The sequence below is a fragment of the Gambusia affinis genome, linkage group LG20 (genome assembly GCF_019740435.1).
Source record: "Gambusia affinis linkage group LG20, SWU_Gaff_1.0, whole genome shotgun sequence".
NCBI lineage: Eukaryota > Metazoa > Chordata > Actinopteri > Cyprinodontiformes > Poeciliidae > Gambusia > Gambusia affinis.
The window spans coordinates 10,107,982-10,122,144 of record NC_057887.1 but is presented as its reverse complement, the minus strand read 5'-3'; the positions used below and the strand labels follow the sequence as shown (position 1 = coordinate 10,122,144).

Genomic DNA, 14,163 nt, shown 5'->3' with positions numbered 1-14,163 from the left:
CTCATAAACAAAGTTTTGCACCCACTTCTTCTGACTGAATGCTATTTACATGGTTTTAATTTTCACACTTACTATCATTATTACTGACAGTAAGTGTGAATACCAGTATTCTGAGCACTAAATGAATCACTATTGATGAAGTTATAACCGTAGAAAAATAAATAATAATTATAAACTTTACTGGATGTTTTTCCATTGTACCAAGAATAACAATCAAAAGAAGTTGGATACATATTATCATCATCTTTATTAGTAAATATATTTTTTTAGATAACCAGTAACAGTAGTAAATAACTTGTACGAGAAAGATGACTCAAAGGGTAAATATTGCATCATTTTTGTCATTTAGGAAAGCGCTTCATCCAAAGTGAGCTAAACCTGAGGAACAACACTCAGTTGTAGACTGATTTAACAAAAATTGGTCTAAATTAAAACATGTGCAAAAGTCTATTATTCATCGCTTACTTGCTGGTTTCCTGGACAAAATACGCTGCAAATCTGCTGTACCTTATTTGGCCTCTCGAGGCAGCAAAAACATTAGTAAGCCCACAGAGGACAGAGATGCTGCTCTATATATGGTGGCAGTATCATCACATCTACATAGCAGCAACATCAGCTGGCTTTACTTTGACTGTAAAATAGATTCCAGCTCATTTATCCAGTCAGTTAGAAAATGCAGTTAAAGCTGTTTAAGAGGACGAGATTTAAATGAAATTTTGCACAAGATTCAATAACAGACTCAAGAGTCCACTAATCTTAAAGAAAACTTTTAGGTTCTAAAATTGTGCGTCCATTAAGTTGAAATATTCTATAAATCATGATACAATAAGCTCATCAAAGGGAAATTTCTGTCTGTTTTCCCACAAGTTGTGTCTAAATGTGTCGATGAAGGATGGCTGTCAGAGATCAGAAGCAGCACAGTCTCCACTCTGTCAGAGTAGGTCATTTATGCTGTTCAAAACCACCAAACACTGGTGGTTTTCTCACTAAAGTGCGCATGTTGCTGTGGTCCCTTTCCATTACCACAGGACTATATTTTCAAGATTAGAAAAACCTGGATCATCCCTGAGCTTCCAGTAAGTGCCATTGGTCAGCCACACATCCCGTCCACAGGAATCTTTGGCTTTCCTTAGGCAAAGAACGGAAGGAGATTAGTCATTTGAAAACCTAGAATATTCTGGTGATTATGGTGACACTAATGAAAAACATATTTTGTTTTTCACAGAATATGGATTATACACCTTGCACTTCTGAAACATCTCTGTGTTACCAACGCTGTAAATGAAGTAGCATCTTCTATTCTAATAAGAAGAGATTGTGTTCTACCTAAAATTAAATAAAGTGAAACTAGGGAGCCTTAGAAAAATAGTTATGTACAATCTAATACCTATTTGGCTTTGCTAGTAGCATTTTAAAACAAAAATTGTCTTATGTGCATACAATAATATGTTTAAATCATTAATTTATTGAATACTTGTTTTGGAAAAATGATGACCCCTAAGTCAACTTTGTTAATTAAAGGACATTTTTACACAGTTTGACCAATAAACAAATCTGTCCAGATTTAGTCTGCACTTACTTGAAAAACCGAGGAATATGCTCCTCTCCCCTTTTGGCGAGCTGTTTTCTCTGCTCTCTTTGAATTTCTTCAACGTCGTCTTTCTTCTTGTCGGCCTCGGCAACTTTTCCTTCCTCCAGCATTCTGCAGAACATCCAGAAAGAAATATCACTCCAAAAGTAAGTTGCACATTTTATTATTTTGTGCCATGTTTTCACAACCTACACATCTATAATTTTAAACGATGGTTTTAAATAGTGTTTGAAATCCCAAAGGATCTCTGACCTTTGGTCTGGGCGCAGGCGAGTGTCGGTAGGAGGGAGGAGAGGCTTCAGGTTTGGCGTGAGTTCATTCAGCTCCATGGCAAACGAAGAGAAGCCATAATACAGCAGGTAATCCTTTGGCTGAGGATCTGTACAAGACAGAAGCTTCTCAGATGGGCCGCAGCACAAACGTGACACTTGGATTTATGCTACTTAAACCTTTCACCTTAAAAACAGAGCCTTTGTGATAAACAACATCAATGTGTGATGCAAACACCGCAGAGCATTGTGTTTTAATTTTCGCTGAAATAAAGAGACTCACTAGGCTTCCAGATGCATTTTGGAGTCGGCAGAGTATCGCAGAAGATTCCTTCATGCCAAAGACCTCCAAACCGGTGAATGACATTGCCACTTTGGTCGATAACTGTCCCTTGCACTTCGTTCTTGTTTGAGTCTGAACCCCAGTAACGAGACTAAATAAGAACACAAGCAAAATCATTTTTGTTTGATTTTTCAAAGAAGGCATTAAAAGAAAATATTCTGAGTTTCTGAGAAGCTGCTTCATTAACCTTGACAAAGGTGATCTTGCAGGTGCAGGTGTTGTTAGTCAGGTTTTGAATGGTCACCTCTCCATAATGCTCCAGATACCTCTGCTGGCTGAGCACGTTGTGGATGCAGGTTACCACTTTGTTCCACTCATAGTGATCACCATACCTAGAAAACATTCAAAATACAGTCGAGTCAAAGTGACTCCTAAGGGCTCAATCAGTAAAGCAAATATCCAACATATACAGATTTTCATTTGTGTCATTTTTAAAAAACGTTGAGTCCTGTCTATGTGCTTTGATTTGGTATAGTGCAGCTGTGTTGGGGTTAAGGGTGCAACATTTAGCGCTGTGCTGCGCCCAAATGGGGGATGTTGCTATTGCTGTGACATCACCATTTTCTCTCCATACTTATTGAGCAGGAGAATGAAGTTCAGTGACCTATGTGCAGTCTATGGGTGCCTCAAAGTTGAAACAATTAACTTAAGAATAATGTAAGACCAGGTCCCCCACCAAGTCAGCCATTTCAAGCATTCAGCAAGAAGACGTGAATTAATTTTCATAGCATATGCACAGAGAAGCATGAGAGTAACCAATGATATTTTTGGGTAATTGCTACAACACCTGAGTAGTACTTTCATTGGTTACAATTATAGTTGCACTTATATGAAGTTTATATAGAGTGTCATGTTTGCCATGTCAAAGTTTCAAGTTTTTTAATGTCGAAAAAACAGCGACAGCCTGTCTTAGCAAAAGGGTTATTTACTTAAAGCAGCACATCTTTATTAAACTACCAAATCACAGTCAGAAATGCAATAGTATTATATAGTTTTGAATGTTTTCTGTTGGTTTCAATAAAACAAGTAAAAAGACCACGAATGACTGATGAAAATCTGATTTTATAATGCAAATGTTTTGATATTTCCTGTGTTTCTTTATATGTTGCACCAAAGCAGTGAAACCTTTTTCAGAACTCCTTCAGAGTTATCTTTGATGCTACACATTTTAGCACCAGGTTTGACAACCATGTAAATCTGTTTTCTGCTTCTTCTAGAGCGTTTATTACCAAATATTTTCTGTACCAAATCAGAAACATATCTCTGGCAAAGTTTCTGACCCTAAAATTTTCATTTGTTACTATTGTCTATGTCCACTGCCAATAGCTGTATTAACAGGTATTTTCTGAAAAATTATTCGTTGGTGTTTCATGACCCTTGGTGGAGGTTGTGATCTTTGCCTTGGAAACCACTGATTTACAGGACTGAGTTTGGAGCAATAGGATCCTAGTCTAACTCCTAAAATCTCTTTAACACTCACCTCCTCCAAGAACAATTCATCACATAACACCTTTAGCACGCTAATTCCCACTTGCTCTGCACTTCTCTACCTGGGCTGCTTCACTTGTGGTTATTTTTAGAACTTCGTGCTGCAAAGTATTAATGCCTTTGCAAGGTTCCCATTGTGTTTGTACAGTTATTGTGTATTTTACTAGTGGGGGATGAGATTTGAACAAGCATAAGATGGCCTCTTCATGAATTAGATATTTATGATAATAGATGATGAAAAATTACCAGATAGCTTTCAAAGCTAAAATGATTTTGAACCTAACATTGTGTGTGAGTCATGCACTGGTAATAAATGAGCTGGAAGACAACTCTCAAAAAGCACAATTTCCACAAGGAATTGGTGGATTATTTTCAGTTACTGTAAAAATAAACTAGATTATTTTGTAGCCTAGAAAGTATTATTATTTGATTCTACTTTAAACCAATGAGCATTGGCAATAAAACAAAATCATTTTATATCAACCAAACTAGCAAACTGAAATGACAGCTAATTTTGTGTGGGATAAAATACTAACTGCCATAGGAGGGCTTTCAATTTTCTGCTAGCTAAATTAAGACATGTTTTAAGCTCCCTAAAAAAAAATCAAGAGTTATGTCTACCAAAACAGCAGTGAATTAATAACATAAGGCACGATGGTTTACCTTGGCAAAGTTACATTGACCATTCCTGTCGGCACAATCTCCAGTGACTTTCCCCAGAATTTATTCTTCCATCTTTGGTCTGTTGACACAGGGCAACACATATACATTTATATACATGTGAAGGAACAACTTTTTATAAACAGATGCTAACAGAGTTGTTACCTTGCCAAAATGTGAAGTTTTCTGACTCAGCATGGCAGGCTGAGATGGGTGGGTGGTGGCATACCTGGTACACCATGAAGAAGTGATTTAAAAAAAAAAAAAAAACTTTGGAAAATGCAACATATACACAAATCTCACGTGTTAGCTTTTTTAAGGGGTGAAATTAAACTGTAACTGGCTGAAGAATTCATATTAATCTTCTGTAAGTTTTTAAGGCGATAAATCATTTTATGTGTACCAACAGGACTTGGTTGGACAGAGCAGACAAATAAAACTATGGATTAGTCATCTTAATTTCCTATCATAATTGTATTAAATCTTCTGCAGAGTTCAAATGTTTATTTTAAATTCTTATGTGGATATAAAACAAAAAAAGACACAGCTACCTGCTCACTGATGAAGCGGAAACCTCGATCATCTCTGATGCACTCGAAGGTTTCTCCCAACACTGGATTAAAGGGCTTGTAGCGGTTTCTGAACGTTGCTGTGGAATAACCAGAAATAGCAAAGGCAGCGACGTAAACCTGGATTTGTGAAAATAAAAAGAAATTAGACTTGTTTAATTTTTTCACAGACAAATTTGAAAATGACTGCATTTATTTCCTCTAACTGACAGGGATGGAGGTTGAAAATTTTCAAATTCGTTTCAACTTTGCTTCCACCTTACATTTCATGTAGAGACTTCTTTCCTTTTATTGTTTTAAATAAAGTCAAGGTTAGATGGTCATATTGTTTTACAGCTGGTGCAAGATGAAAACATCTAAAATAGACCAATGCATTGCTAATACAAGCTATACCTTAATGCCATGACAAGTCATGTTGAACTATGAAATACAGAACTACTCATTTTGTTAAAATTTCTTCTTTGTAATATTAACACATTCAACTCATGATCTTGAGAATGATAGTAAGACAATTTTGTCAGCTAATATTGACACTTACACATGTTGTTTTTTTTGTTGTTTTTTTTCTCTTTTGCAAACAAACATCCTGCAGTACAGGGGTTATGTTACAGGTTACAGGTACGCAGGACAGTCTTACCATCCTCTGGTATGGGTCTGGTGTGTTGCTGGCCGTGTCCAGCAGCTCGCTGTACTCCAGCTCTTCACACAGCCTCTGCAGCAGGTTAATTGGCTCATTGAGAGCTGCTGGCATGGAGACTCGAGCCAAGTCTTTACCTGAGGAAAAAAGGGACAGATGCCTCAAACAATGTAACGTCAGTTTTAGTTTTTCCTCTCTGAACTAGAAATCGCTACTTGCCTATGTTGTTGTAGAGAATAGCCATGAGGCCGACGTGGCTGTTGTCAGGGCAGGGAGCCGGTAGAGTCGTTCGATGGCCAGTTCTCTTGAGAACAACATTGTTTGGAGTCCTGGAAATACTTGCTCGGTACTTCCTGGTTGTTGATGCTGCACAGCAGGAGAAAAATCTGAATTAATTTTGATCTCATATTTTGTTTTATTTTTATTTTTTTTGAGGCTCTGAAACAGAGGGGTAGGAGCTGTGCTAGCAAACACAATGAAATGTGAATATATTTTGTTTTGCTGTGATGAAAAGCATTCAAATCTCAGGTTATGTTCTTAATGAAGTAGTGGCTCATATGATGATTTCATAATTGGATAACCTTGAGTAATAAAAAATACTGTAGTTTTATGATGCCATTTTCTCTTGTTTTCTGGTTTTAATTTTCACTTTCACGTTAACCCTAATGCTTCAATTTCCCTGTCACTTTGCTGCTTCATTTCCCCACTGAAGTAAAATGAAGGTTATTTTTATTTTGCTCTGTATGTTAATTGTTTTTAATACATTGATATAAGCAAAAAGAAGTATCTGCTACATGCAGTAATTCTTAAATATGTATTGTAAACAATATACCTTTCTAAGCACACTTATATTAGCTGGGTAATTAGTTGAGGTCAACTTTAATTTGTAGCTTGCCAACTAACTTTTAAAACCATGTTATTTTAGTAAGAGTTATACTTTTTTCTCCATGACTGCCTGTGTTTCTTTGCAGCTTGAGATATAGCCAAGTAAATTAATGTGCCACAAATATAAGCAAGTAAAGTGTTGAAGTTTTCTTTCAGCTAGATTACTGGCAGTGTGCAGCAGCAGGTGAGGGCGATCAAGTCGGACTTTGAACCGCAGAAACAACATGACAAAACATGCCTGGTCTAGAGGGCAATTATCACTGAGAAAATACAAAAAGTTGAGACAATTTTTCTTTTACAAAAAGGTACACCATCACATCTAGTTCAGGTAATTCCAATGTGTTTCATTCACTATCATAGATAATTCTCATGAAACCACTTATATGGAAATGTACCTGTACAGGGAATTTGGACATACTGACATTAAGGTTGGTTTATGTGAAAAGACGATCAAATAATTCTTTAAGGGGAGTCCCAACATCAGGCCCTTGGGATCGAGGGTAATTGTTGAGGTAACATTAGTTAAAATGTTCAGCCGTACTCACCATGTCCCTCCTCTGGTTCTGAATTACTGGTGCTTCCATCACTGAGCCCGGATTCATCAGACACCTCAGAAGAGCTACCACAAAGGACGTCGTCGTTGGCATCAAAATACTCTGCTGCCGAATCTGTTACTGAAGGAGGCCCGTGAGACGGCGCAGGCTGATGACGACAGAGCAAGAAGGAAGTCTAAAACTGGTCCTCAAAACAAGTAAAGCAGGAAAACATGGCAGAAGATGTTTATCGTACCACAGCTAACGTGTTAGACTGATGGAGGTTGTTGGCTTCCCAGGCCTCTTGCAATTTTTGCCTCTCCAGGGACAGAGTTTCATGCACTGACTTCAGGGAAGAAAGCACTGAAGATGCACAGGAGAATGATTTAGAAATACACTTATACATGATATTTCAGTGAATAATACTAGAGTATTTTCCATCGACTTTCTCTGGCCACCATTGAAGATGTTGAGCCTTAAATAAGTCCTTCCATGTCTTCAAATTTGTTAATCTAGTTGAAAATTGAAGAGAAACATTTGTGGTGCTGATTGTAATTTGTTTGCCTGACCTTGAGTTGACATGGCGCAGATGTCCTGCTGAATTTTCTTGCCCTCAGGTGATAAGATAGTGGGAGGGGACAGCTGGGAGTAGACATAGTCGGGGATAGAGGGCACCGACACACCGAGGTGGGACGAGCTGCTCAGGTGACTGGAGGACAGCTGGAAGGTGAACAGGAGAGGACACATTATGGTTTAAATAATGGTTAATTTAACAGTTTGCCTGTTGTCTGTCAGTTTGTGCCTGGTGTTACTGCTTTGATCCGTTATCCTGCACAAAAAGTGTGTGCTGGCACCCACATGCACCCTGACAGACAGCTGGAAAGAATCTGGGCTCTGTTTCAAACGAGGCTCAAACAGTATTTGTTGCATTTGTGTATCTGCAACCAAGCAATATTTTCATGAAGGTTTTTGACTCATGAAAGCTTCCAATGAAAAGTAGAACATGGATCCTTGTAAGCTTAGTGTTCATAGTCGATAACTTTTTAAGGTTTTTCTAGTTTTTAATCCCGAAAATATTAATTTTACCGGGACTTTATGTGAAAGACAAATACAAAACAGAGCAAAAGGAAAAAGATGCATGGTTTCCAAAATCAAGACAAAAATCTGTAAAGTGTGGTGTGCATTTGTGTTTAGCCCCTCCAGACAAGCTAAGCTAAACCAAGCTAGATCAATATTTGGTATAAATATTACTTGAAGCGTAACCTGCTGATAGATCTTACAGCAATAAAGCATCAATGCATTTGAACTAAAATTATACTTTTACTGCAAAACATTGTACATTAGACTAGATGGTGCAACTAGAAGCAGAGCAAGGCACGTAAACAAAACATTTCTCCCATTCTGGTGATTGTCACACTTAGTTGAGCTTAATTAGTGTATTCAGTTTACAGTTTTATTTTATATCAAGTCATTTAATTATTTATTTATTCAAAATCAAATAGGATTTACCTGAACAGCTATTATTGGTGTTAGGAGTAATGTTGTCTTTTGCAGGTCAGCATTCTTTAAAGAACAATATCAAACATTTTGGTGTATGTTGTGTTTTAAGTGATTTAATAAGCCTAATCCACCAAATTCCAGTGAAGTGATTTCATTGTATGAATGAGTATGATATGGAAATGCATTGTATTATTGTAAAATTTAAGAAAAATGTTACTTATGTTGCATTTTGATCCAGTTACGTTCAATTCTATAGCTATTACTTTACAGCAACTCACCGACTTGGAAATCCCCCGAACAGGCTTTGAAATGAATAAACGAAAGTTTTAAACAAATACAATCAAAATCCAGACGTCCATCATTTTAAACTTATATAAATGTTAAAGTAGTGCATAAAGAGAGAGAGTGAATTTACAGACCATTCTTACCATTCCCAGGGCCTCCACTCTGGATAGTGTGCGAGAGTGACCCCAAATCTTTCCTGACTTTGTCTTCTTTGGCTTCTCAAGTGACAGATTCTGTTTTGTTTTGTTTTGTTTGTTTTTTTTGTTTTAAAAAAAAAAAAAAAAAAAAAAAAAGATTGGATAGTGCTATGTCTTAATTAACTTTAATTACAGCAGCTGTATAAATCAAGTGGTGAGCCTTTGAATACCTGTGTGCTGATGATGCGTTGCAGGTCTCCGTTAGTGAAATTCTGGCCCACCTCCATGGCCTGAAGCCTCAGAATTAAACGGTTCAGCTCCGACAGGTCCAAATTACAGCGATTTAACTCTGAAACGAATCATTCTGTTCAGTCACTTCTCCAACTTCGGGCTTTTATTTGATTTACTAGAAAACAAAAGTAATTCATTCAATGTTTATTTATTCATTATTCATGAATTTATTTATTTTTAGTATAAATTATGATTTCAACTTCAATAAATATCTTTTTTTTTTTTCATTTAGTCTTTAGGTTGCAGAGTGCTAAATACATTTTATTTATAAAGGGTGAAAGCAGCCGTGGTTTGTAACGGTTGATGACCTCTGGTCTTTGGTCTCTGGTCTGGTCTTTTCTAGCTGACTGTGTGTACAGTACCTTGAACGCATGTGTCTGGATTGTGGCTGTGCCTCAGCCAGGCCGACACCTTGGTGTTCACGGCGGTGTTGGCTGACGGTAAGACCCCCGATCCTCCCGCTGAGTTTTCAACTCCTGCCAAACTCTGGTACCACAAAAACAGACACAAAAAGTCAAAAGCAACAAATGTGGGAGTCATTTTTATTCCCCTGAAGGGAAGGTGCTGTTCAGGTTGATTCTAGTGATTTCATAGTCACCACATCTCCATTTCTGTGAGCTTGTCCAGTCTGAGTTGTGTTGGACAGCATCTGCAGGAGGCCACTGTGAGCGTGAGTCATCTCGTTCTTTTTGTATAGGCGGTGTGCTTGCAGCTTCGTCACCCAAATGTAGAAGAGATCGTGGCTTTTTGCCTTGAAGATAAAAATAAGTATTTTGTCTTTTAACTTGGACAGCACTCTACTTTTTTGTTTACAACTAATCAGCAACAATTTAATGACCATGCTTACCTTGATGTGATAGAGGATGTCCCCAGCGTCCAAGTCGATACGATTAGATTTTTTGTTTATTGACATAACAGTGTGACTAACATCTAGTGAACCCTGGACTCGACCCTTGGAGACCTGATGGAAAAAAAGAAGTTTTAAGTGTTTTCAAATCCCTTTGCATGAAATCACAACTTCCATATTTTCTAGTGTTGAAGTTAGTACAGGCCTATCTTTAAAACTGTGCAAAAGCAGATGTCAGGAAAAAAACATGAAGAAACGTGAGAAGAAATATGAAGATAATTGGAACAAAAAAATACTAAAAACTAAATTTTTCTCCTTCTCATATTTGTTTTTAGCTATGAAGCAAAATCTGAATTCTTGTATTTGTTGAAAACCGTGGATCATTTTCCTTCCACTTCAAAATTATCCACGACTTTGTGTGGACTATCTACCACATAAAATCCAGATAAAATATATTGCGGTCTACTGATGTGATATGACAAAAGGTAAACAAGTTCCAGGTCCATGAATACTTTTGGTAAAACACTGTATCATCAGTACTTAAAGGCTTAAATGTTTACTTACATCTTGTTGGTTTTTGGAGTAGCGTAAGATTCCTGCTTCCAGAACAAAATATCTCTGTAAAATAAGAAAATCTCAAGTAATGCATCCAGAGAAATAGTACAATTATTAAATGTATTCACCTCCCACCATCAGCCCCCTCACCTTGTGCCAGCCTTTCAGAGGCCACTTCCTCCTCTTGAGAAGATACCCCTCACACATTCCTGGAGGACTCATATCCTGAGGACACTCACTTCCTGCTTGCATTTCTACTTGAAGGTCATCAATTACTTCCCAGTCTTTGATAACCTGTTTACACGTGAAACAGAAAATCACTTGAAATTGTGTGTTTTATTTCAGGTAGGCAGAGATTCTTCTGGGATAAATGTACAATTTCGACAGTTGTTCCAACATTTTATTTTTTATTTTTTTGGACTGAAACTGACCTGTGACTGACCTGTCTGGAGTGACGAGATGACAGAGTGCTGCTGCTTTGAGAGAGGGCCGGCTTATTCCACGATGGTGACGTCTTCTCCAGACCACTCGCCACCGACTGGCTGCGATTGAGTGAAGGTCCATTCACGTCCATGTCTGTCCTCACGCTCCTCTTGGTGTTGAGATTAGATGTGTGTTTAGAAAGACCCTCCACAATCTACTGAAAGCCTCCTGTGGTCAGAAAAAGTGAAGTAGAAATAGAGAAAAGATTAACTTTTTTTATTATTATTTATTTTTGTCTTGTTACAGGCATAAACCTCAAGGGAGAAAGTCCAACATAAAATGTAGAGATTGTTTAGAAATTAAAATCTGAAAAGTATGGCAAGTATTTGTTCCCACGCTTGAATTACTCTGACATCCTTAAATAAAGTGTGATGTAACCAATTGCTTAAGAAGTCATACAATTAATATATGAAGTTTTTTGTCATGCATTCAAAATACTGTGTGATGTGGAAAACAACCTTGAGCAAACCGTCTTCACAGTAAAACATGGTAGCAGCAGCATAACCAACCAAAAGCGGCTTAAAAAAATATTTATTTCTAAGATTTTTATCAGTAAAGAATTGGGAAACTCATATATTACTCTCACCCCTTTGTGTGAGTCAATCACATAAAACCAAATAAAAAATACATTGCGCTTTGGTGTTGTAAAGTGGGAAAATGTAAGGGTGAAATCCAGGGCACTCTTGAATTTCAAGTCTTCAAAACGAAACCAAGATTTGAATCAATAATGCCAAATGCCAGAGTTAATAATGCACTTTTTTTTTTTTTTTTTACAGATAAGTGCCAAAAAAACCCTTTTTTTAATCACATTTTGCAGAAAATTAAATGTTAATAGCCAGTTGCGGATGGCAGTGGCCGGTTGTTAATCTGGTGTTGTATGTGACACGATGGTAAAGGCTGCCTGCAAGAGGAAGATTAACCTTTGTCTAATTAGATTTTCAGAAGATGCTTTTAGCTACTTGGAGCAATTTGATCTCCAGCCAAAGAGCTCTGACACAACAATAAAAATTAACCTTTGCCCTAAAACACAAACCATTTCATAAGGTAGTTTGGTTAAAATTTCTTTAAATTGTGTAATAAGTTCCAACCATTACAAAAAATTGCATTTTAAAACTAATCTATTCTAAGTCTAATCCTTTGTAGGTTCATGTTGAATTTATTTAATTTATGCATTTGTATGGAGAGCTAACTGCTAGTTATTTAAGGCAATTAATTGATATTTATGTATTTTAAATGATTTAGATAGATTTCAGGATGTCTTTGTGGATTTTTGTCAGTTTTGTGAATTTCTGTCGCTTTTGCTTTGTTTTGTTGGGTTTTGGTTATGTGGGGGTGTTGGAGAAGAAAGTGGAGAGTACAAGGAGACTTGGATGCGTTATGTAAGGGCAGAAGAATGACCACAGTAACTGACCTCAGTAATGAAAGCATCACGGGGCGGAAACAGGATGAAAGGATTTGGAGGATTCTGAGCTCACTTACTCAAGAGGAAGCGCAAGAAATACACTACATCTGTTTAATGTTGTTTTGTTTTTATTTGTTGTTCTCTACTTAAGATAATTTAATATAAACAATAGCTCAATTATGGTTATTTATTTGGGAACAAAAATAAATCCTTTCTAGTTTTGTAGAGCTCTGTGAAAACATTCAGTGAGTGAATTAAAATCATGTCTTATAAGAGGAAGCATTTCTCCCTGCTGACCATCAGGAGCTGTCATTTGTTATGTCGAAGTCATGGCCAAGAAGTCATCCAAGGTGGAGGTGGCCTACTGCCAGAGGGTGGGGTTAAAAGGCTCAGATTATGACAGCTATAATCTCTTTCTTGAAATAAAGACTGAGACAACTTCTCTCATTATTAATCTCTGTTCATGAAGCACTCTGGAAAATTCAGTCCGACTAATTTTTACAGATTTTGTAAACGTTCAAATTGACGTTGTTGATTTGGTCGGATCATGTTTAAATGTTCCGTCTGTTTATTTCTCTGATCTATTTTTGCATTTTGGTTTTCTATTTATAAAAGTTGAAAACTTTTCCCATCTTCCAAGATGGGGAAAGTATTTGTTCTTGTGCGTAATTTTGACAAATTAAAACTTAAAAATGTACTCCAACAGACTGATCAAATATCTGAAAAGGACAATACAGCAGCTGTAATTAAACATAAGCTAATGATTATTATTATTATAGAGAGAAGTCGACTTAATTTGCCTCCTTTCCTCGGATGAAGACCTATTAAAATGTCACTGAAGAGGTGAACGCTTGGATCTGTTCAGATTAGCGCTATAGTGAGCAGATGTCCCTCTTAGTGTTTTGTGTCTGAATTAAAAACGTACTTTTAAAATATATTTTCGAAGGTGCTTACCTGAGTTTCACGATCGACTCTCATCATCAGATGCCTTCTTTTGATTCATCCAGAAATAAAATAAAAAAAATAATAAAAAAAGATCTAATCAGTTAATTAGAAATCTACAGTAGCTTGAAGTACGAAGGGAGGTGGGAAAAAAACCTGTCTGAAAATGTTCAAGTGAAGAAGTCAAAATACATGTTGAATCCACAGATTACTGACGATTCTGGCCACATAATCTGGCAGGCCGTGCCCTCTCTGCCGGCGGGGGGACGAGGGCTGCGTCCAAATCCAAGCAGGACTGCGCGTGGCAGGGAGCGCGCGCCGTACCCGTCGTGTCCTGAGCATTATCCGCATTAGCTGGTATTACAGCGACTGTCTGAAAGGGATGTAGGAGAGCAGAAATGCGGCTCCGCTCACTCTGCACAGCCAGTTTACACAGTATGAAGCCACAGGAATGAGTACTGGATTATGGATTGGATTTATGGACGTTATCTGTTTAAAAGCACAATTACGCATTAAAAATGCCAAAGCAGAACGACTTCCTATATAGACTCAGTACTTCATTTTTGTTGCAGCTCTTACATTAATTTATGTTAATTGTGATTATTATAGCTCACAGCAAATGAAAACCAAAATTTGAGATTTCCTAAAACCATAAAGTATTTTTAATATGCTAAATTTATGTCATGACTCTGATTTGACCTACACAATCAGAATTGTCCAGAAGACACAGAGGGTAAAACAAGAAG

The 14,163-nt window shown here is 37.1% G+C and overlaps 1 protein-coding gene across 1 annotated transcript; it reads right to left on the bottom strand.

Moving 5' to 3' along the window:
* Positions 1–313: 313 nt before the first annotated feature.
* Positions 314–13,814, bottom strand: osbpl7 (oxysterol binding protein-like 7). Its single transcript, XM_044102064.1, has 23 exons — positions 13,430–13,814; positions 11,033–11,241; positions 10,741–10,884; positions 10,600–10,653; positions 10,036–10,149; positions 9,787–9,939; positions 9,551–9,674; positions 9,128–9,246; positions 8,904–8,993; positions 8,754–8,777; positions 7,545–7,695; positions 7,232–7,338; positions 6,988–7,144; positions 5,777–5,923; positions 5,558–5,694; positions 4,903–5,040; positions 4,517–4,580; positions 4,355–4,433; positions 2,391–2,535; positions 2,144–2,294; positions 1,844–1,970; positions 1,580–1,702; positions 314–1,128 (listed from the first exon to the last, which is right to left on the bottom strand). The coding sequence occupies exons 2-23, from the start codon at positions 11,162–11,164 to the stop codon at positions 1,020–1,022; spliced, it is 2,589 nt and encodes an 862-aa protein (XP_043957999.1). The 5' UTR covers positions 11,165–11,241; positions 13,430–13,814; the 3' UTR covers positions 314–1,019.
* Positions 13,815–14,163: the final 349 nt, after the last annotated feature.